Raw genomic sequence first — 23,410 nt, forward strand, 5'->3', positions numbered from 1 at the left:
AGCCTACAAACATAATATGTCACCACAGGAAAAAACAAAGATGACAAGGAGGTTGTAAACAACCTAAATCAATCTACCACAAGGATAATAAGAACCATCCTCAAAGTCACCCTTCCAGGGGTAAAGCCAATTGTTCATAATTTGTAACTGCATCTAAACGCTTACCCTGGGAGGCAGGGAAACATGTGCATCACCTTCTGCTGCCAAAATGAGCAGAGCTTGCCCCCCATTATTCCACCCAAACAAGCCACTGCACTGAGTAACAGTGGACAGCCTGCATGAACCAGAGGAGTTTACATTTTCAGTATTTCCATATGTGTTTGACGTTCAAAATGACGTACCCATAGTTCAACACAGATATTTTTAGAGAAACCTTGAACCACTCATCAGGATACAGGAACACTTCCCATAGCATGCCATGGAAACATAGGGATGTAACAAGTGCTTTCAGGTCAACCACAATGCCATGTATGCTGTCCATCAGTGCCATGTCTATTCCAGCCACCTACATGGAAGTTAACGAAGTGGACTTTTAGGAAGTGAGAAAGCAGACTGGGGAAAATGCCAGATAGGCTGATTGACATGGAGCAGATACTGTAATTAGTTGGAATTAAAGGTCATCCTTGCTACTGTTGGTTTTTTATCATCATCGTCAAGAACTAGCCTGAGACAGCAGCTAGGTAAGGACACCACAGCACTAAGCAGGAGACCTGAACGGGCAAAGCCAAAGGAGTGGCAGGAATTATAAAAGTCAGGAAAAAACCTATCTGACTTAGAATGAGAGAAAAAAAAAAAAAGGCAGAGCTAACTAATTGTTTTTCAGCAATTTTCAGTAATTTTCCTGAGAAGTTTTCATTTTTTAGACAAAGAACCTCAAAACCTGCAAAAAATCTAAGGCAAATTTGATTTTGACAGCAAAGAGGCATAAGATGGTAATGTTGGCTGCCTGGAATTGTCTATCACATATTAGGGAAACATGGTGCAATGCTTTTTTTTCCCCCACAATCGAAACTGTATTGTACCACAAAAGGTACCAAAGGAGAAATGGTCACTGGAGAACTTCACAGATAGTTTAATACAAAGAGCTGTAAAGGAACTGAAAGACTGCAAGCTTCACCCTCAATTATGTATAGAGTCCATAGTAAGAGCAATGGGTGTGAACTTTGCATTAAACTAACTCAGGCTAACGCAGTAATTGCTTAGAAGCTCCCTTCTTTAGGATACATTGGGAGGTTTTAAGTGACAAATGTTACAGTAACTAATGGATTGAGATCCTCATACTAAAAATAATGAAGTAACACAAGACTCATCTGCAGAAAAAATCCTAAATCAACATATGAATCCTATACAATTCTTTTGAAGCGTCCGTGGTAGCTGGGGATGCAGGACAGGGAGATTCCTCTTTCTTTGTCCAGAAGATAGTCACACAGGCCAATGCACTGGCCTCACCATACATGAATTCTGTCTCAAAACAAGGATTTAGTGAGCAGACACACAAGACAGCCTAAAGAGCCATAATTATACATAGGATGAACTGAATCCCAGCAGTTTAGATTAACAGCTTACTTTTCACAGCCAAAAATGGACACCAGAGCTAAGTGCTCCCGACACAAAACTATCCCATTGCACCTATCTGAGAGGACAACTTAGAGCCAAAAACCTGGTTTCAATTCAGATGCAAAGCCACAGCCTTTCATGTGTTGTGTTAGGAAAAAAAGAACGTCCATAGGTAACATATTACAGAGTACTTTTACCTTCACACACAGACACCTATTACTTCAATATTGAGTAGGGCCATTAGTTTAGGTAATATGTAAAAAATAGACAGTCCTGCTATAACAGCAAATGGTGCAAAAATGGTGAATATCAGCTAAGGAACAATAGTCTTACCTAAGTCATCAACAGGAATCTATTTCAGAGCAGCTCTTGAGTAACTTGAAAAGGGACTTTCTGAAGACCTTTTCCAAGCAAAGGTTTTCCTTTCCCAGATCATAAAGGTAGGATTGGAAGATTCATTCATTTTTGCCTTTATTTAAATAATTGAGTCTGTCAACTAAAATGGTTGTGGCAGTCTCCTGCCAGGGCTGAAAGACAGGGTGATAAGCCTAACACAGCTAATTACAGCAGCAACCATCCTAAATCCTCTCAGAATCTGTTTCATAGAAATATCACTTTTCTGTGGAATAATTACCTCTTACATGCCCAATCCTATTCCTGACATGCTTATTTTAACGCTCTGACATTTTAATGCCATCTGCCTCCAAGAAGCCCAGCCTGACACGCTGTCAGAACTCAATCCACGCACCATCTTCCCACTCCCCATCATTTCACTCTTCCCCTGAATACAGAGGAATTGCTTCTCCAATGCCCAGTGTTATGATTTACCATTTGGCAGCATGAGTTAAGAGATGCTTCTAAAAGCAAACCACAGCAATTCTTGGCCTATTTGTACATGTTGTGACTATGGTTTTTGTAAAGTGAAGAGGAATCAAAGCCCATTGCTCTTGGAAGCACCAAATCCCTTCAGATCATGTTTTCTGAGTCATTTGTGTATGCAACAGAAATAATGCACAGTCCTGTTTTCTTCTCCTCCTAACCCCTTGACAATGGAGGAAAAATTCTTCTCTAGTCTCATTTATCTCCAATCAGCAAAGGGGTAGGTATGATAGAATAATAAAGTGCCTTCAGTCAGACAGGACTAGTTGATGCCCTTACCTTTCCTTTCTAATACCTTGCCTACAGAAACAGCAAAGAGGAAGAAGCCCATTCACCACAGGGACAAAGAAATGTCTCAGACAACTTGTATAGTAGGAACAGATTTTATTTCCCTACTGCCCTCTGTTTGTTCTGCCTTTTTGTTCTTCCATTTTGTATTCCCTAATTCCTTTCCTAGGTTTAGTGACTGACAACATGTATTGTCCATTTCTATCAGGTCTGCGAGATCACTGCTGTGCCAGTGCTTCCCTCCCTGCAGGCTGTCACTAACAACTTTTGTGAGCTGACATTTCTCACAAAGTCGGCAGAACTGTACACTGCACAACCGGTTGCCAGGTGCTCATATATAAATATTTAATTGATACCTTTTTGTTTAGTAGCAACAACTCAAAAAAGCACAGATGGAATCATATCAAACACAGAATAAATTAATAAGAGAGATAATGACTAGTTTATTACATACAAAAGAATAAATCATCTCTTTACACCTCGCTTTCCTTTCTTTGTATTAAAAGAAAAGTTGATTAAGCATCTTTCCAAAAACATTGCACTGACTTCCAAAAATCACAACTAAGCTAAACCAACAAAAAAGAGGAGGTCATGTTCAGCACCCAATGCACTTCTAAACAGAATTGTTTGGGAGCTTTCATCACTAACATAATTTTGTAAATTGATTACATAGACAAAGAACCCCACGCCTCCTTAATGTTGATCATAAATTAAAATGTAGGAAAAAGAAAGAGACACATTTAACAAAGAGTATTGATTTAAAATGCTTCTGTAATTTGTTTCAGGGCTACTAACACACATCTCTATATAATTTATATTTTGTTCAAAAGACAGCAATAAATGGGGAATGATCTTTTGGTGAAAGCTCTCAAGCCTGCTGTGGGGACTCAGCATGCTTGGGTGGCTCTCTGAAACACCTCTGCTCCAATGCAGGCAGCGTGGGGAACAAACAGGAGGAGCCAGAAGTCTCTGTGCAGTTACACGACTGGAGCGCTGTGAAGGATGGATACAGACTCTGTGGGAAGGACAGCATGGGAAGGCCTGGACAGGGACTTGTTCCCTGTGAAAGAGCAGCTGGAGTGCATAGAGTTGTGCCTGGGGATGGGTGTCCCTGTACTGGGTCTCTGTTACAGACCTCCCGATCCCACAGCAGCACTCGGCAATGCAGCACTGGAGTGCCTTAACGACAACTTCCCAGCATGGGGAACCAGCAAGGAAAGGTGTTCTGCTGGACTTTGTACTTACAGAGAGAGGGAAGTCACAGGCAGCCTGGGCTGCAGTAACCATGTGATGATGAGCTTCAGCATCTTGAGAGGAGGGAGCAAGGCAGTAAGCAGAACCACAGCCTTGGATTTCAGAAGAGCAAACACCATCCTTTCCAGAGATCTGTTTATAAGAACCTCATGGGATGTAGCTCTGGAGAGAAGAGGGATCCAGGAAAGCTGGTTGATATTCAGGCATCACCTCCTCCAAGCTCAGGAAAGGTCCATCCTTACAAATAAGAAATTAAGCAAAAGCAGTGTGTGAGAGCAAAGAGCTCCTTACTGAACTCAGACATCAAAAGAAGGCTTAAAAGAGGTGCAAATACTAATTTCATTGTTAGTCTTCAGAGGACTTACAAGTTTAAACAATGGGATATTTTGACTGCTAATTTATTTTTAAATAATCATTCTAACAAAACTAGGGCCTTCTGCATGCACCTCTGGGCAGACTTTTGCATCAGCAGTTCTTGGGGGCAGTATCAGGAGCTAAAATCATGCAGTTTTTCATAGAGAAGCAAAACCTTTATTTCTATAAAACAGAACAAAGTCTGTTGATCTCAACACAAACATGATCTTTTGGAAGAGATATAATTTTAAGGTCTGAAGCTATATGTTACGAGGACAAAAAAAGCCAAAGCACAAAATGCTGACCCAGCATAACAGTATTAATAACTTTGCTGTTTAATAATGAGGGAAAAAAAAACACTTTACTCGAATAAAGTGATTTCAGGGGATGTTCAGGTGGGAATCATGAAGAATTTCTTCACAGAAAGGGTTGTCAAGCATTGGAATGGGCTGCCCAGAGCACTGGGTGAAGTCACCATCTCTGGAAGTCTTTAAGAAATGACTGGACATGGCACTTAGTGCTATGGTCTAGTTGACAACATGGTGAGTGATCAAGGGTCAGACTCAATGATCTTGGAGGTCAGTCTTTGCCAACCTAAATGGTTCCATGATTCAGAAGAAAGTGGACTAAAACTTACTCACACATACAAACAGTTATTCATGTTACCATGCTTGAAAAAAAAGTTATTTTATCACTAGTAACTGGAATTAAAATGTCAAGAGATCAGTTCTGCGAACTGATGATTAAATATTTAGTAACTACAAAGTAACTCATAACAATGTTTCCTACTCTGCCCTCAAGTGTATCCATAGGACACATGAGAAGAGTCAGGGTGCCGTGACCACCCTGCGCAGGTTCTGGAAGGTCTGTCCTACTTCAGTGAAATCACAATGACCTCATCAAGACGCAGCTGCATCCAGGACACTGATCATAACCAGCACAAAGATATGTCAGCTTTCTGTGATTAAATAATTTGTCAGTTTGATCCTCAGAATGATCTGTGCTCCTACAGCTTTAGCAAAAGATTGTACCTCCTACACATTCACCTCCACAGCTGAAACATCTTAATGAAAGCTGTCATTATTTTTGTAATTTACTTCTGAACTCTTCAGAGACACCCTCAGCTGAAGTGAGACACTCCTGCCTGAAAATTGCTTTCTGAGCCTTTTGTTAAGGGGGAAGAAATTTGAGAAGAATAATTTCAGGGCTTCCCCATTGACTTGTTCTATGCACACAACAGCACTTCATAAAACCTTGGTCACTGCTCTTAGTTTGAGGTGGACCAAGTTTTTGTCTTTCCCCACTTCAATACAAGAGGAAGAAAAAAAACCACATTGAAAACAGCAATGTTAGGCACAAAAATAATTTTGAGTGGGACAGAGGGCATGTATGGTATTAGACACTCACTTTCTGAAACCCCCTTTTGAGCTCTATGCCTTTGACCTTTACACCACTCCCTAAGCACTATCTAAAAAGCAACAAAGGTTAATGTTCTGTAAACAGGCAACTTCCCTCCTAGCACCAAAATGTCTTTTAACTTGGTGACATAAATAAGATCACATCTTCTTTGAGCAATTGTCATATAACTGTGTTACATCTGCAGTTCTGGCACACACCATAAACCTTCTACACAGATTGTGACCAGAATTTCAAAGAATCATAGATCCATTAGGTTGGAAAAGACTGGCAAGATCATCAAGTCCAACCTTTGGCCAAACACCACCTTGTCAACTAAACCATATTGTGAAGTGCCATGTTCACTTGTTTCATGAACACTTCAAAGATGCCAACTCAATCACCTCCCTGGGGAGTCTGTTTCAATGCTTAACCACGCTTTCAGTGAAGAACATTTTTCCTAATATCCAACCAGAACCTCCCCTGGTACAATTTGAGGCCATTTCCCCTTCTCCTGTCACTTGTCACCTTGGTGGGGAGACCAACCCCCACCTTGCCACAATCTCCTTTCAGATAGCTGTGGAAGGCAGTAAGTTGTGGAAGGCTCTCCTGAGCCTTCTTTTCTCCAGATTGAACAACCCTTGCACTCTCACCTGCTCCTCATAGGACTTATGCTTCAGACCCTTCAATCAGAGACAATTCAATCACAACTTTTCACTTAAGTTATAGCTGTGCTAACTTGTCACTATTAATTTTTGAGAATCAAAAACTGAAAGAAAGCTTGCAGATCACATCTACAGGAAAGTACAAATAACAGAAGATTGGTCTGCAGGGGCAATTTCTGTCTGCTGTACAAAACACTTTGTCCCATCAAGGCTGATCTTTCATACAGAAGTGAAATACTGATAGTTTCTGTGAAATTCCTTAACCTGAAGTCAGGGTTTAAATACTACCTGTTATAACAAGTCCTGTAGGCAGCAGAAAACCTGCATAAGACAATGTCCTGTGCTACCACGAAACAAAAAGGCAAAAGCATTAATGAGAAATTGCGAAATTATTCATTATAACTTTTGTTCCATAACCATTGCTCTTGAGTCATGCAAAGCTCTGATCAGACAGTTCAAAACACCAACAAACCTTCAGTTCTGGAATCTGGAACCAGAGAAGGCAGGGAAAATCTTCCAGAGGTGGGTATCCCAATGAACTAGGACTGTTGCCCATAAAAGCAGAGACAAAAAGTGATGGAAGACCTGGCAACAGCTATTCTTAAAACCAGAATGAATGCAGGACAAGCAGTACTGCAATAAACCAAAAGACCACTGGTGCATGACTAGAAGTTATTCCCCAACTTCAAGTAAGTCAAGTGGCAGTAAAGGCATCCAGTTAATAGATGTCACATTGTATCTAATCATTGAAACAAAGTTAATCCAAGGAAGTAATTTGTTTTTAAATTACTCAAACAGTTTTTTCATTTGACAAAAACTAAAGAACACTTACCCTTCCTGCTGAGTTTAAGCTTAATTACTGTTATGCTAACATACAGAGAATCATCTTGAAATAATAGTCCAGAATTAAAATATGAATCTGAGGCATTAACACCAAATTTTATCACACTTATCTGTTTCTTAAAATTGTCTCAGATGATAGAAAATATGTATTCTCTATTGGCAATTGTTATTTTGTGAGGAATTAATTAGAAAGTTAAATTACCCCTTACACTGGTCTTTTTTCCAGTACTTATAATGTTGAAGCCTAAAGATTTCTAAATATAAAACATTATTTCCTTTCACATTCCTTTTTGTCAGTTCTGTAGATGCAGAGATGGTTGTTCTGTGAAAGCTACCTGTATTTTGACAACAGGCTGTATCATCCAAAAAGTATGAAACACATCATTCCCAATTTAAACACTACTAAATATTTAAACCATAAGTCAGAAAACCAATTTTTCAGAAATGCAGAAGTGTATTTTGTCCAGCTTGCTACTAGTGTTACAGACAGTTATTTGGAGGCATGTACTCTATTCTTGCAGTGCTACTCCACATAAAGAGAATGAACACAAAATCCCTCTTTACGCTGATCATACAAATATTGGCCTGTCGGTTGTCCACTAGATAACCAACAACTTAAACCACAATTTTTTGTGAGTTATTTTGTGAGTCCAGTTCAAATCGCAGTGACAGCAAGAAATCATAACTATCGTTGAAATGTGTTTCCACAGAGAGAGGGAGAGAAAGAGGACAAAACAGGTTTCCATGGCTACTTGGTTAACCATCCCCATTTTGCTGTTTACATAGTTTCTAAACAAGACACTATAAACAAGAAGAAATGAAATATTTATTAAGATCTACATCACAGAAAGCTCCCACCATATGTCATGTCTGTTTCGACAGCTGACTGTCCAGCAGAGCCCTAAGACACACTGACATCTACTCACTACTGGTGCTATCAGGTACATTATATAGCACAAACCCCTACGTGCAGGGAGGAAGCCCTTGACCCAAGTTCATTTACTAACATTTCATCAGTAATTGATTTTCAGTAGAAGATGATGCCTCGCCTTAAAACCAGGGATAAAACTGCAGTAAGTAAAAGCTCTTGCTTGGCTATCAGCTAAAATTTACTGATCATCAAAGGTTGCTCTCCAGCACTACCCATTTCAACAGTTGCAGTTTTAATAATTTACTTCTAATGCAAAAGAAGTTCCTCTTAGCTTGAGTCATCACCGTAAATGAAAGGTTAATTCTGTATAACAGCACTTTGAAAGCAAAAATGTCATCTAAATCAGGTCATTTTTATATCCTATAAACTTTCACTTGAATTAGGCTTCTTATTGCCTGGGGGAGGAAAGACAAGTAACTGTGGTACCATTAGTATCGGGAAGATTCCAGACACGCCATCAAAAGCTCAGAAGTTCTATACAGAGTACCCAGCATGGAAAATTCTGGAGGTATTTTGGAGTTCTTGGTATTTGGATATCAACCTCATTCAGTTAAGAGGCAGCACTTGGCCTTAGGTCCCATATGCACAGCCATCACACAGCACCACAGCTCACTCCAAGAGTGACAGCAGTCCTGCAGTACTGATCTCAACAAAATCTGCTAATTAGAATCATTGAACTGTTTAGTTTGTACAAGACTCTTAAGATAATCGAGTCCAACCATAGACCTAACACTGCCAAGTCCACCATCAAACCTTGTCCCTAAGAACCAGGTCTACATGTTTTTTAAATACCTCCAGGGATGGTGACTCAAGCAGCATGGTATAATCTACTTACATAACATTCAGAGACAGACAGTTTTTTCTAAGAAGCAACATTTTTCCTGCTGTGCTTGAGGAGTGTCCTGGAAACTTGTGTAGCTTAAACACTATCAGCCTGTCTCCCATCGTACAGGCAAACTTCTGTATTTCACTGTTGCTTTGTGTTTGCAAAAATTCCCATCAGTGAACGCACTTACTCTGTAAGACAATCTGTGAATTTAGCAGAGATCAGCTAATCTCTTCTCCATGGCAGGATCAACTCTACTTAGCTTACTCTTGAGCAAGATTTGCTCCTGAGTCATTCCTACACTCTGAGAGCATTCAAATTAGAACATTCACTTGAGCAAGTCATGGTCTGTTTTGACTCTCCATTTCCAGCCATCTAGGAAAGACATTTTACATATATATACACACACACATATATGAGTTTGGCAGAGCTCAAAGAAAAACACTACTGTTCTTTACATTCTAATGTCAGTTGCTTATCACTGGTCAAAAAATTGAAGGCAGTATTTGAAAGTACTGTGCTTCACTAGCAAATGTCCAATATTTATTATTTTCAGAGCAGTAGTCTAATCCAGATTTGAAAAGCAACTCATTGTACCAAAATGCTAGACACATTTTAAATAATCTCTAAATCTACCACAACAGTCTCTGAAAGCACTAGCACATGGAATACTGTTATCCCTATAGCTACAGGAGATAATGTTCATTACATAACATTAGTATTCACAAAAAATTGTAGAGCAATACTTAGTACTCATACATCCTGATTCTCTTTACATCAGTCAAGGTGGAATTCTTTATTTAATGGGGTTTTTGAAGTTTGGGGTTACATCATGTAACTCAGGCAAGGATACAGCATTTTGCTGTTCACACAGAACAGAGCAGCAGAGGCTGGTTGGAAAGTGGAGTCAACTTTTCAAGTATTCAGCTATGTAGCTTGCAAGAAAGTGATAAATCTTCTTCAGGACAAAGGAAGCAAGAACTGTATGACAGCTGACAGTAAGAATTATCCTCTGGTTGCCATGACCTTAGCTCATTCTTCAGCACTGCATGGAAGTTCTGCAATTACATTTTGGGGATAGAATAAGAAGCCTACAGCATGTTATTTTACTCACTTATTTCAGACAGTAAGATAAACAGAAGCCTGAAGCTTTTGACCCTTCATCCCTTCAAAAGTATGAAATCTACCCAATTATTTATCACCTCGAAGATGGAAGTCTGCATGCAATTTTGATTTGCATAGCCTAATTTCTTTATGCGCTAGGAAATGAGTGTTTCCCCTTAAACTGCACACCATAAACAATATATATTTGCAAAGATGCTAACTTGCATGTTTTATACATATTTTCTTAATTTTACCTGCTTAAAAGATCACTTTTTACTAGTTTCCTATCTACATATATAACGCACCTAACTATATGCAATTAAGAGCACACACAGACTGAAATCCCTTTATTTCCTTTTTTGACCCTAAATTCATATCTGTGATAGAACAAGTCCAAATCCAATAGTTACTTCCTGTCCTGTTTTATCATCTGTTCTTGATGTTACATAAAGTGCTTATACTAAACATCACTGAGCTCTTACACAGCATTCTTAATCCATAGATCTGAAAGTACTTTACAAAGGATGACCATTATCCTGCTTCATCTATGAAAAGAAAAAACATGGAGATCTTCAGGGTTAAATTTGGATCTTACTAAATTCCCACAGTCCACAGTGAAGCTGGAATTGCACCTCCCATCACAGTACCACTGGTCAGCCAGAACAGCATCCATCTCTGCAGATGGATTCCAGAGCCTTCTGTAACACTGGTGGCCTGTAAGTTGCACGCAGTAATTCCATACACCACTTACTTAGGCATCAATCCAGAGAGAATATGGCTTTCAATAGGGTATCTTATTCAGCTTGACAATCACTAAACGCCTCCCATCCCACACAGGCAGCACTTTTAAACAGTGTGCTTTACCTGCTTACAGCTCCAAACACACCAGTGTTGCTCTCAGTGATGGAAATAACTGAGTCAAGTCCTGTGCTTGGGCTACTGAAATCAATACTCCTTCAGACAGATAGATACACTGGTACCAAGGTCTGATGCCTCCACTCAGGTATCTCAAAGTATTTTCACCTCCACACAAACTCTAAAACTACCTGACCTAGGGGTAACTAGGTATGAGTTACCAAACCTCCTGCTTCATCCTGTCCTCTCCTCTTTTTGATTTGTTTCTCATGTTCTCTCTTTGCACCTTGCTCTCAGATAGATGTTTAAACTCATAGACTGCCTTAACTCTATAAACTCTCCTGGACTATTCAGAGAACCTAGAACCAAGTACTGGAGATAAGGACTGAGAGCAGAATGTGTACTAACAACTACGTGGGTTACCAGGGTATCGATCGGATTGAAACTGCCCGACACTGCTGTTTGGCCATTAAAGAAGGATGCTCTCTATTTCAATAACACACCTGATGATGTTCTATCCAGATATCACAGCGTGAGAAACCTTTGTAGCTTACAACTTCGCGTTGAAGTTAAAGGGTTATTGCTTTGACAAGCTGTATCACAACCACCTCAAATGTGCTTCTAGGCTCAGGCAAGGTGAAGCAAGCTGACACTGAACACAAAGATGAGCCAAACAGCCATGATCTTCAGGAAAGGATTCAGAACACTCCAGCCTCCACAACATTCCACACAATAAAGTAGCCAAGGAAGAGAAAGGCATGCAAGCTTCCCTGCCCACAGGGATAAAGGGAATCATTCTGTATTCTCTGGTGCTAACCCAGATAGGTTATGCTGAGCAGCTCTTCCTAAAATCCCGTATGTTATATGAACTACGTCCTGTCTGATCTGGTGTTTTCAGGAAGAAAAGGCACAAAAGTAGAGGAGATTGTATAACAGACTGCATCTTCTTGTAAAACGGGACCATCTTCCAAAAAACACACAAGCAGCCTCACGGACTCCCATGCCATTCCCCAAGACGTTCTAGAGAAAGCGAAGTCCCATCCCCTGCAGGCGCAGCCGGGCAGCAGCGAAGCGAGCGCAGAGGACACGCTGCGCAGCCCGGGGGTGCTGCCGGCGGCAGCTCCCGGCGCCCCCGCTCCCGCAGGACTCGGCCGGCCCGGGCCAGCGGGCGGGGCAGGAGCGCCCCCGGGCGGCAGCGCGACACAGCAGCCGGGGGCCCTGGGCAGCCGCGCCGCTCCTGCCCGGGACCGCCAGGCACAAAGGGAAAAGCCATCGGCACTGAGGGATTTATCTTCTCCCGCACGCGGCAGGGTGCACTGGGCGGGAGGTTCATCACACGGCCCTTTCTCGGCGGGGGGATGGACGGCAAGCTCAGCAGCAGCAGCAGCAGCAGCAGGGCCGGCGACAGATTAGTCTGAGGCATGTGCTGGCTGCGACGTCATTTACTGGGCTGCACACGACTAATTTACCAGAAGCTGGAGTAGAAGAGCACGCTTTTCATCCTATTTTTTTCTGGTTCTGGTCTACATCTTAACAATTCCACTATGAAGAGCATGTGGGTTTCTGAAACACGTCTAAAACACAGAATAACTTTGAAGTTCGTACCATCCCCATCCTCCTATTTGTAATCATGCTAAAGCACAAATATGGACCACGAGAAGAAAAGAAAGGACAACGTTAAAAGGGTAAAAGACAAAAGAATTAATCAAAAAGCAAACAAAATTAAGCAGATTTCTGTAAGTTTATACTCATATGAAACTTTGTACATGCTTAGTTTTAACTAGAAGTGTGTGGTGGAAGTTGAAGTAATACATAAAAGGTATTTCTTACGTAACAATAATATTTTTTATGTATTCGCTTTTGTGACTCTGAAATACTGATTGCTTCACCTATAAAAGATGCAAAGTCCCTCAGACTGAAATCACATGTAAACTCCAGCCAAATTCTGGCACTTACAACTAGGGACAAAAAGTTCTTGTGACACAACTTCCTGGACTACACGAAGAATAAACTGAGAATCCTTAAAATCACAGGTGGTTCAATATGCTGGGCACACACTTTCTTCCAATACACTGAAATGCAACCTTTGATGCCACTCCGTTAAAAGACTCAGTAAAATTATTTAAAAGTAGCATGAAATGAATCTTTAAATATTTCACATTTCACAGTGTATTTCTTACAGATAGTAACTCAAATACCCTGCAACAAAAATAACAAACTGTTTTAATTCACAGTTGCGACACATAAACATGATGAGATCTGTACATTGTTAATCCCGACTTCCCCACTCCAACAGTTTAAGTTAAATGTCATATTTACATAACATTTACATAAAGATTCAGTTTTGTTTATACAAACCCCAGCCTTATTTTTGTAACATGCTCAATGCTAATTCATTATGTAACAACAGATTGTTTGCTTTTTTAAAAAAATAGGTGGTTTCATTCTGAGAAGGCACCTGAGAGACCACAATTGCTCTGAAGCAATTTAGCACTCAGCCTTTCTTACTGTTTCATCAAGTTTTTAAGGTTGGGTTGTTTTAAAACAAACAGGGTATCTTGGACACTGTCCCATGCTAAGACAGACACCTCAACTGATTTTATACATCACGGTCACTTGTGTACAGTTCACACTTGTGCTCAATACACACACAGGAGAACAGTCACAGAGCCTCCCAATGCAACCCACAGGAGTTAATTATGGACTTCTAGCAGCGGTCACGTTGGTCTAAAATTTGAAACATTTTAAAAGATTCCAAGCACTATCCAGCCTGCTGGTTTTTATTGAGGTTTTTTTGTTTTCTTTTTATTAACCACTTCGCTCTTATTACTGCTTTCAACAGAACACATTTAGACCAGTGCTGACCCATTCAAAAATTGCAAACAACAGCAGACATGGCAAAACTTCCAGTGCATCTGAAAGCAGAGCTCACAGGAGTCTGCAATGCAGCTGGATGTAACTGCAGTATTTTATAAAAAGAGCTATATTTTTCAACTTCTCCATGCATGGATGGATGGATTAGCTGCTATTCTCTCATGTTTTAAAACTTTAAAATTATTTTTGCAGAAACCCTAAGGCCCCATATTGAAAGCAAGAGAGAATTCTCTAAGCTAATACCACTACCTCTTCACAGCAATGAAATAAATGCTTTAACCTTAAAATGAAATATAAATTAGACACAAAACTAATTCAATCACATCGGCTGATTATTACAATTGTGTTTATTACCAACAAGACTACATTTTTAGGTTTAATATATACTAACAACCACAAAATTTCAAGTCTCTACAAAAGCTGTCTCCAGCACGTCACATTTACATCACAAGATTCCCAAAGATTGCAAGAATCACCTTTTGTGCTTTGCTCCTTTGCTAAGGAGACATTATTTCAGTGGTCTTTCTTCTCCCAAGGGATGTTTTTGCAATGAAACCTGGAAACAGCCTGTTTCTGTGTTAGTCTGCTCTAGAACCTTGTACCACAGCGGGCCACTCCTGACTGAAAACACCGCTTGTGCTATTTCCACCGGCTTTATCTGTACTGCTCCAGAGGAGTACCGAGATCCAAGGAATTCAAGACTAGTGAATACTTACTAGAGTCACATACTCTACCAGTCCCCTTGTTTTGTTTAAAGGCTAGGGATTGGAGGCAGAAGTGAGCCAGAAGAGAATTCAAGTACAGCAGTTACACATATCCTACACACAGTCGTCCTACCTGCACATGACGAACAAATTACCAGCATCACTGGATCGTTCCCCAGGAAGCCTATCAGTGGATTTAAGTGGAATGATGCAGTGCATCCCTTGCAGCATTGGCAGTTTTTACAGTCTACATTATTTTGATGATTACAGATATATATAAAAATTGGTTTCCTTCATCCAGAGACTTTTCTGGTTAATCAATACAGCACCTTTGTGCCAGCACTGATCCAACTGAGAAAAATGAGACAGATACATAAAATTGTCATAGACATACCACAAGTTATACTAAAGAAAAGAGTATTGTTTACTCAGCAGGTCTCCCATAGACACACATACACACAGAAGTCAAATAGATCTGCTCCTATCAGTCATCCAGGGCTTTCAGGGAAAGCAGTACAAAGCTTTAGCAATACTGGTCAGGATTAACCTCATTTGGAATAGACCAGCCAAATTCACACAGTGCAAAAATTCCTCCTTAGGGCACCACGTTTTCCTCAAGGTGTCTGAAGGAAGGTGAGCGCAGCACTGGGGCCATTTTTTATGGCATGAGGTTACATGCTGACTGAAGTAACAGCCTGAAAAGAGAAGTCCCAAGGGTACAAACTACTAAGGAACTAGGAGGTAACTGCACAGGCCACAGGACAGCAAAACTGGTACACTTTTATCCACACCATCTATCAGAAACAAGTGGCCTATTGGTGTGAAGGACCCCTAGAACCAGACACATACTTTTTTTCTTGGGAAAACATTGTGGTTTGCTTCAGAAGACAGTTTGGGCACACACTGTTGTGAGAGTTGGGACTGTTCAGCTTAGAGAAGGCTCCAGGGAGACCTTAATGCAACCCTTCAAGACTTAAGGGGGGCCTATAAGAAAGATGGGGACAACATGTCGAATAAAGCCTGCTGCAATTGGACAAGGGGTAATAGCTTTAAGCTAAAAGAGGGCAGATTCAAACAGAGGGAAAGAAGAATTTTTTTATTTCAATTAGGGTGATGAAACATTGGAACAAGTTGCCCAGAGAGGCAGTAGATGCCTCATGCCTGGAAATATTTGAGGTCAAGTTGGACAGGGTGCTGAGCAAACTGACCTAGTTGAAGCTGTACGTACATGCTCCAGGGTAGGATGGCCTAGGCAATCCTTAGTGGCCCCTTAGAATAAAAACTATTGTATGATTCTATGACTGCTGTGCATGTTTGAAGGCTGACTAGGTATCCAGGACACAGAGTGAACCAAAAAGTCAAATTTCTTGACAAAACAAAGAAAAAAGAATGTATCCTTGGGATAGCTAGCACTTTCAAAGGCAGAAGTGTCTTTCCACATACCCTTATCAATGCTGCTGGAGAAAATGGAATCTCATTAATACTGTGCTGTCTAGCCCAGCTACAGCATATTAGATGATCAATGGTATTTTATGGGCAGCTACATTCAAAAGAGCAGCAGAGACTGTACAGCAGCAGCAGTGGTATTTGGTTCCCCAGAGGAGGCCATGTGCTACAGAGAACCTCACACAGAATCTGTGTCCAGCTCTTGGAGCCAAGAATCACCACCGAGCTTACCTAGCAATGGAGTTAGAGAACTGCTGCAGCACATGTTGACTCTCCAAGACTTGTGTGCATTAAAGAGAAAGGGGAAGCTCAGAAGTTCAGGGGTTAGTATTGTGGAATTTTCTGGATGTGTTGGGGTTTTTCAGCCAGTTGTTTTTGTGGGGTTTTTTTCAATACAGTGATAGAAAGATCTGTGTGGGTTTTTTTTTAAGCAGGAGTATAGATTTCTTCAGCTTGGGACAGCTTGAAGATGAGGGATCCCATGGGATTCCACAGCAAAGTAATACAGAAGTTGAGCAAGATGATGAACAGATTTTTCCATTTCTTCTTCCATAATCATACCTTAGTTAGGACCATAATCCCCTCTTTCACCATAGGACCATTCTGCCCTTACACAGAGGTGCCCTTTTCCTAACTAAAAATCAGTGGAGGTCACCACACAGTAGATTTTGATTCTAGAGGTAAACTATGCCATGCTTTACCTGAGAAAACTAAAAAAGCAGGTGGTTTTCAAGTTTTGTATTCAGAGTACCTTTGCTAACTAAGCTAACCTAAATAACCTGCAACTCTAAACAAGCTAAAGTAATTGCAAACCATGGGGTGAGCTGAGAGCACTGCTAACAGATGGAAGCCTTTCAGAGACACTGGGGGTGCGTGGTCCTGCAGCTCTCTTCAAAGCCAGATCTGTACTGAAATGAGTATGATTCACACTTTTTCAAAGGCACGGCAGAGCTGAAAGCATAGAGATTTTTCAAAAGAATCATGCCTGCAGGAACTGTCATTCTTCCCCACTGTCCTCATCAGTGCTGTCCTAAAGGAAGCACTGTTTGGCATCAGGACAGTAAATATTCCCACAAGTTCACAATTTTATTTTATCCAATGCCCTGTTCTCAGCACTGGATGAAATGCCTAGATAAAATAGCTTCAGTGAGCAAAGAGCAACAGGCAGCCTCTTACTCTTTCCCCTCTAAACTGCTATACTAAGGGCTATTTCTATATATTTTTAAATCTGAAAATACACCTATTGCTCCATTCTGAGAATGCTCTGATTTAGGAGAAAAAGGCTTGTTTCTCCTGCAGTCACACTGGAAAAATATTACTACATTTGTATAGTACTCATGTGATTTAAATACACAATTAATAATTTTGGTAATCCCAAAAGTAGTAACAAATAGATTCTTTTATATCATTGTGTGAAAACAGTAGGCAGATGACCTTCCAGGTATAGTAGTATATTTTTCATTACTACTACCAAACCCCAGTTTTCATCACAAAAGTACTAATCCTTCCCCGGTGAGTTTCCATGATCCTTGTTTCAAATACAATGGTATAACTAACAAATGTTCAAAACCCAGACCCATATACTCAATTGCACTTTATCTTCACAAATATGAGTTCCATGACACCACCTGATTTCAGCTTGCAAGCAGTAATTAAAAATCTAGTCCCAGAATCCAGTTCAGTCCAAGCCAGTAAACAGCATATTATTAACCATTGCAGTATAATATGTACCTATCCATAGTACATCTGAACATACGGGACTGCTAAAACTTTTCCAAGCTATCTTAAAAGTGGTATCAGAAGCACAGTTCAAGACATAGACAGGTGGACAGAAATTATTTTCTATTAATTTTTTACTAAGAACACAGAAAAAACCCTGTGTAGTTGTAATTCTCTATAAAACTTTGTGCCATGCTTCACTTGGGGAAGCCACTGACTCTGTATGCCAGGCTAGTACATACAGTCCCAGTTCCTTCCATCAGCATTTAATTAGGCAGATTGTCCTTTTAGCAGAGACTATATTTAGCTTTGCTGGCCCTGCATTTTATATTTGCAAGCTTCATACTGGGTTCCCTGTTCCATGGCAGGGTGGCATCATTATATTTAAAACAATATAACTTCTTGTGCATTTCAAATCCCAGCTCACAGACTTTCAATGCTTCCTGCAACTCAGGTCTGTTTGGGTTCAAGTTTATTCTTTCCTACTGTTGGTATTTCACACAGAAATGAAAACTGTGAAGAGGGCAGTATGACATGTGTGACAGATACTTTATGAACACAGGAGATGAACTGCAAGTTCTCAGGAGCAGAGACTCTCTAGGCAAAAAAAGGCAGTAACTTTCTAAAATTCACAAGGCAGACCAACAGAAGAGATTAGCACCAAGTCTGTTTCCTACTCCAAATCATCTACTAAAAGGATTTTTTTTTTTTTTTTTTTTTTTAATTAAGGAAACACCAAGCAAAACTCATTCTAGTACAACAGAAGGCAAAATGACTTCCTCCTTAGCAGCACAGCTACAGAGATAGCAGATGATGGTTCTCCAATTGGTTAACAGAGGTAGATAACAGGCTGAAAATGTCTATGCTAAGGTTAGATGAGCAACTGCATAGGACACAGCTGGCTTTGAAAAAATGATACATTAGTCAAAGATGACATTCAACTAATGCCAATTCCATGGCTATTTGCAGTCCAGGATCGTGCAAACATACAACTTAAATACTGCATCTCCTTGGGATGTAAAGCAATGTTGTATGAGGGAAAAATATCTTACTACATTCTTTGTATGAAGCAAATGAAAATATTTTATGGCAGAAGCATCACCAGGGCGTCAAACTTAGTACATTAATGCTTACCATGATTCTACTATTGGTTATGTGGCTGTATGCATTCCCAGGAGACCTTCTTAGGCACCATACCTCTTTTGTAAAGTAGCATATTTAAAGCCATGTCTTAATATGATTTCCATTTCTTATGTAATTATTTACAAACAGAATCTGCCTGTCAAAATATAGATGTAACTAATTTTGTAGCACTGATACCAGAACTTAAATATTCAGTTGTCTAAGAACTCTAAAACACAAGTACATTCAGTAATATTGACACTATGCCTTCAGTGAAGGGAGCTATCTGCTAAACATTGTAATGTTACACACAAAGAAATACACAAAATAACCCTAACCTTATAAAGTCTACTGCTCAAAGGTTATGAGAAATGGGTTGGCCTGTGCAACCTTAAAACAAACCTGATTTTCCTTGTGATGTAGGCTTGTATGATATCATATCTGGTGCCAAAAAACACTGCATTAAAGCCACAAGGACTCATGTGTGAAGGTTTGAGACAGTCTTTATGCAGGAAATATGACAAAGTAGCCTAAAATAAAGAGTTCAGCAGCAAGTCATCTCAAGGAAAGGCTTATGGTGGGACCCAAACAGCACTCTGGCTCATACATACTGGGCTCATTCTTCCAAGGTAGAGTTCTTCACTGATAGATATATTGCACCATTCCAGTGGATGAAATAACTGATAGAATTAATTCTCTAAGTGCCCAAAGACTACAGAAAAATTCACCTTTCATAGCACACACTACACTTCTTTGTAAAGATCAGTAGATGGTAATAGCTTTTTTATTAAAAATGAAGGCAAACACATTCTGGGTGAACATCTGTGACTATGCCCCCCCCCCAAAAAACTCTAAACAGCAAAACCAGTTTCCCAGTGTAGAATTCAAATGCATTAACCTCCCTTTTCTTGCTGAAGTGCCCTGCTTTAATTGCTTCATCCCTCTAAGTATCATCCACCAAAGCACTCGAACAGCGATTCCACTTTCCGTATTCATCTTCAGAACACAGTCCATTCCATGCATTGAATAAATTGATTTTTCTGTTGAGAATATAAGACTCCACATTCCCAATTTTCTGTAAAATTCAAGCCCTCTTTACAAGGTATGAAGGTACTAGAGTTACCAGTATAAAAGAGTTTTTAAAAGCTTTTCTGCAGTACAAGAAAAATTAAGATTTTCACAGCCATTGAAATTTCCTGAGTCACGTTTTCCTTTAGAAGTTCATTAGAGAGTGACATTGGGTAGATATCCAAGACAAATAGTTAAAGTTTTTCAAGCTAATAAATAAACAGAAGACAAAAGCAGATCTTGCCATAGAAAGTATAAAGTAATACTGAATTCACAAAGTGATTTTTACTTATAACAACAGAAATGCTTTATAACACGCTTGCTGAGATAGGATCTGTTTTCTTCATAGCAGCTAGTAAGGGGCTGTGTTTTGGATTTGTGCTGAAAACATGGGGATGCTTTTGTTATACACAGTCAAGGCCTGTTCTGCTCCTCACACCACCACTAAGAAGTAGACCAGGGGTGCACAAGGGGAGGAGGGGACACAGTCAGGACAGCTGACCCCAGTGGATATCCCACACCATACGGTGTCGCACTCGGCGTATCAAGCTGGGGGAAGAAGGAAGCAGCTGGGAGATGTTCTGAGTCATGACATTTGTCTTCCCAAGACACCATTGCACATGATGGAGTGAATGAATTCCTTGTTTTGCTTTGCTTGTGTGTGGCTCTTACCTTCCCTATTAAACTGTTACATCATCCCACGACTCTTCTCAGTTTTACCCTTCCAATCCTCTCCCCACCCCGTTCCAGGGAGTGAGCATCCGTGGGCCTGGCTGCCAACGGAGGTTAAACCACAGCAATATGGAAATACAATTCAAAATAAGTATTAGCTTACCTGACCAGAAAGCGATGCAGCCCAACGTCAAAACTTCTGTAAGAAAAAGAGATCCACCAAATTATAAAAAAATACAACTCTGTTGAGTATTGTACAAACACTGTGTTTCAAAACAGTAATACCAAATATACAGTTACTAGAATTGATTAAACAAAGAGCAAAAGTATAACACAACTTCCTTTCTGTAATAACACATGAAATTTAATATGATAATCACGTGAAAAGAGTTAGGTGCATGTTAAAAAGCTCACAAATCTCTTGTTGGAGTATTTATTCAGTAAAGTATTAACATTCAGAGTATTATAACCCACATAAAGCACAAATCACGCATATGCTGTTACTGGAAATAATGTAAGCATCCTGGTCATCAGCACATTTTCTGTCATATGCAAGTAGATCCTCTGTGCAAAACTGCTGCGGAATCTCTTTCCCCTTTTCTGCTCTGTACTGCACTAAAATGCAAGGGACTGCTGTGAATTCTCTCCATGATACAGAATCATCAAAAAAATCCCCTTGTGTCTCCTTCAAATATAGAATATACCAAGAAGCAGACCTCGCAAGTGTGTTCCTCTCACATCGGTAAGGAAATTAACTTTGAGGCTTTCTGACATCAAGTACAAGTTAGACCACATTAAATTACAAGAACCATGTCTGAAATCTTCAGCCCTAACAACATACACTGACAGTAGCTGTCAGCATTTCTTCCCTTTTTCTGCTTCCTCCATTCCTAAGATAACTCAGGAGAACCAAGCTCACGAACAATGTACTAACAAATCCTTGACTCTACAGGAAGGTAATCTGCTATTTGAGACATTTACCTAATATATGGAGTATGTGCCAGCTTTATGGGACTATCCATATAATCCCACATTAACTGTGTGCATAATGGCACAATTGAGACATGCAAGTGTCTTATTCCCAGTGCTGGACTTGCTCTGGAATGGGCTTACATTACACACACACACAAAACATTGGCATATACCAAGCTCTTGAGCATTCTGTTCCAAAAAACCTAATTGGTCATTTTGTGTACAACACAGTTTTATTTGAACAGTACTGCTTGCAGTGTGCTGCTTTCTAACTGAAAGAGCAAGAGATATCATCAGATAATTAATGGCATCCTGATAACAGCAGAGTGATAATGAGCTGCAGAAATTCTAGGACTTAAAAGGAAAGGCAAGTCCACTTGTTCAGTAGGGTAGAGAAGAGAGCAATGAATTTCTCACTGAAAAGCTGCCTTGCAACAGAAAAACATCCTGCCAGGAACATGTACTTTGTCAGCCTTAAATCAGTATTTTTCACAACCCTTTCCTGAAATCATTCCACCTTTTATATTATTGTTATATTACTGTGCAATTAAACTGCAGGAAGTGCATCCAGTTATCTTTCTGCATTCCTCCTGCCTGGATACATACCGTATTTTGGCGCTCTCTCTCTTCACTAAAATACTCTGTGTTGTACAGACACCCTTCTGTACTGGAGCTGGACACAGTCTGTATGCACTCAGTATGTTTGTGCTGGGATGGGGAGAAGAAGAAATTTGCATAGTTTCTGAAGAGAGCTGTATGCTAAACAGCCCTCTTGCACATCTTCAGCCAGGCTGATCTTTTCAAGCTCTCCCAGCTGTTCTCCATGGCAATCACCAAATCTGCTACGGGCTCTGATGGGACACACACTCCCCAAGCTTCTTGAGGACAGTGGAACATAAAAATATCACTACTTTTGCCACTGAACCAAAAGCCAAAGGACTTGGCATGAAAAGCATGAAAAGTGAACGGTGCTGCTAACTTGAGATCAGAGCTGGAGGAGATTGGGGTGGACAAAACTGAGGCAGACTAGGTTCAGACAGGGCGGGAAAACAAGGACAGTTTGCTGTAGATGCCATGAAACGCCATCTTTTCCCTCATTTTTCACTCTTTCCAAAACATTACCTAAAAAAGCATATATGTTTATATAAAACTTATATCTAAACCACTTGCTATTAGAAAAGTTTTTTAAGTTTATTTCATAGGGGCTGTAGCTATTGGATATTTCCTGGAAATATTTTTAATAAGTATTAAAAATAAACATGCATAGAACCAATTTATTAGAATAAATAGCAAGAAGGAAAAATTATCAGAGCCTCACTAGATATAATTCAGCACACATAGACAGGGCCCATTATTCAGTTTGATTTTGTACTGATGCATTTCAAGAGTCTACTCTAGATCCTGAATTCTAAACAATGTAAGCAGTCATTTAAGATATAACTACACTATGACCAACAGAATTTTGAGATTATACAGCATCATCTGAGTGTGCAGCTAGATCTTAAAGACACCTCAAGACAGAACCATTGATTAGTTCCAAAAGCAAGTATTGGCTGAACAAGTTCAAATTGTAAATGGGAGAAATCGTTGCATTACTTAAGGCTATGGATATTGTCTACAGACACCTGGGATAATGAATACAAACATTGTGCAAGGCAAAAGCACTGAAAGAAAGAAAGAATTATGGGAGACTGGTTTTGACAAAACACTACCACAGACGCTTTTGACTGTTCTTCTTGTTCATATTTAAATACATACTGCAGTTAAGTTGACAAGTAAAGTGAAAATACAGTGAAGCAGCAATGGAAACAGATCTAGTAGATGCAATTAATCCCTCCATTCTCACATGGAAATGTTAAAAAGGAGTAAAGAGGGTTTGTAT

At 39.9% G+C, this 23,410-nt stretch overlaps 1 protein-coding gene across 1 annotated transcript in view; it reads right to left on the bottom strand.

Moving 5' to 3' along the window:
- The window catches only part of HHAT (hedgehog acyltransferase), a gene marked incomplete at its 3' end in the record, with an annotated part of 146,915 nt that overhangs the window by 93,866 nt on the left and 29,639 nt on the right, over positions 1 to 23,410 (bottom strand). Inside the window, exon 8 of the mRNA XM_082302942.1 lies at positions 20,720 to 20,755. Coding sequence (XP_082159068.1) covers positions 20,720 to 20,755 — 36 coding nt within the window. The remainder of the gene's footprint in view (positions 1 to 20,719; positions 20,756 to 23,410) is intronic.

This window comes from Coloeus monedula, assembly GCF_965178545.1.
Source record: "Coloeus monedula genome assembly, chromosome: 2".
NCBI classification, from domain to species: Eukaryota; Metazoa; Chordata; class Aves; order Passeriformes; family Corvidae; genus Coloeus; species Coloeus monedula.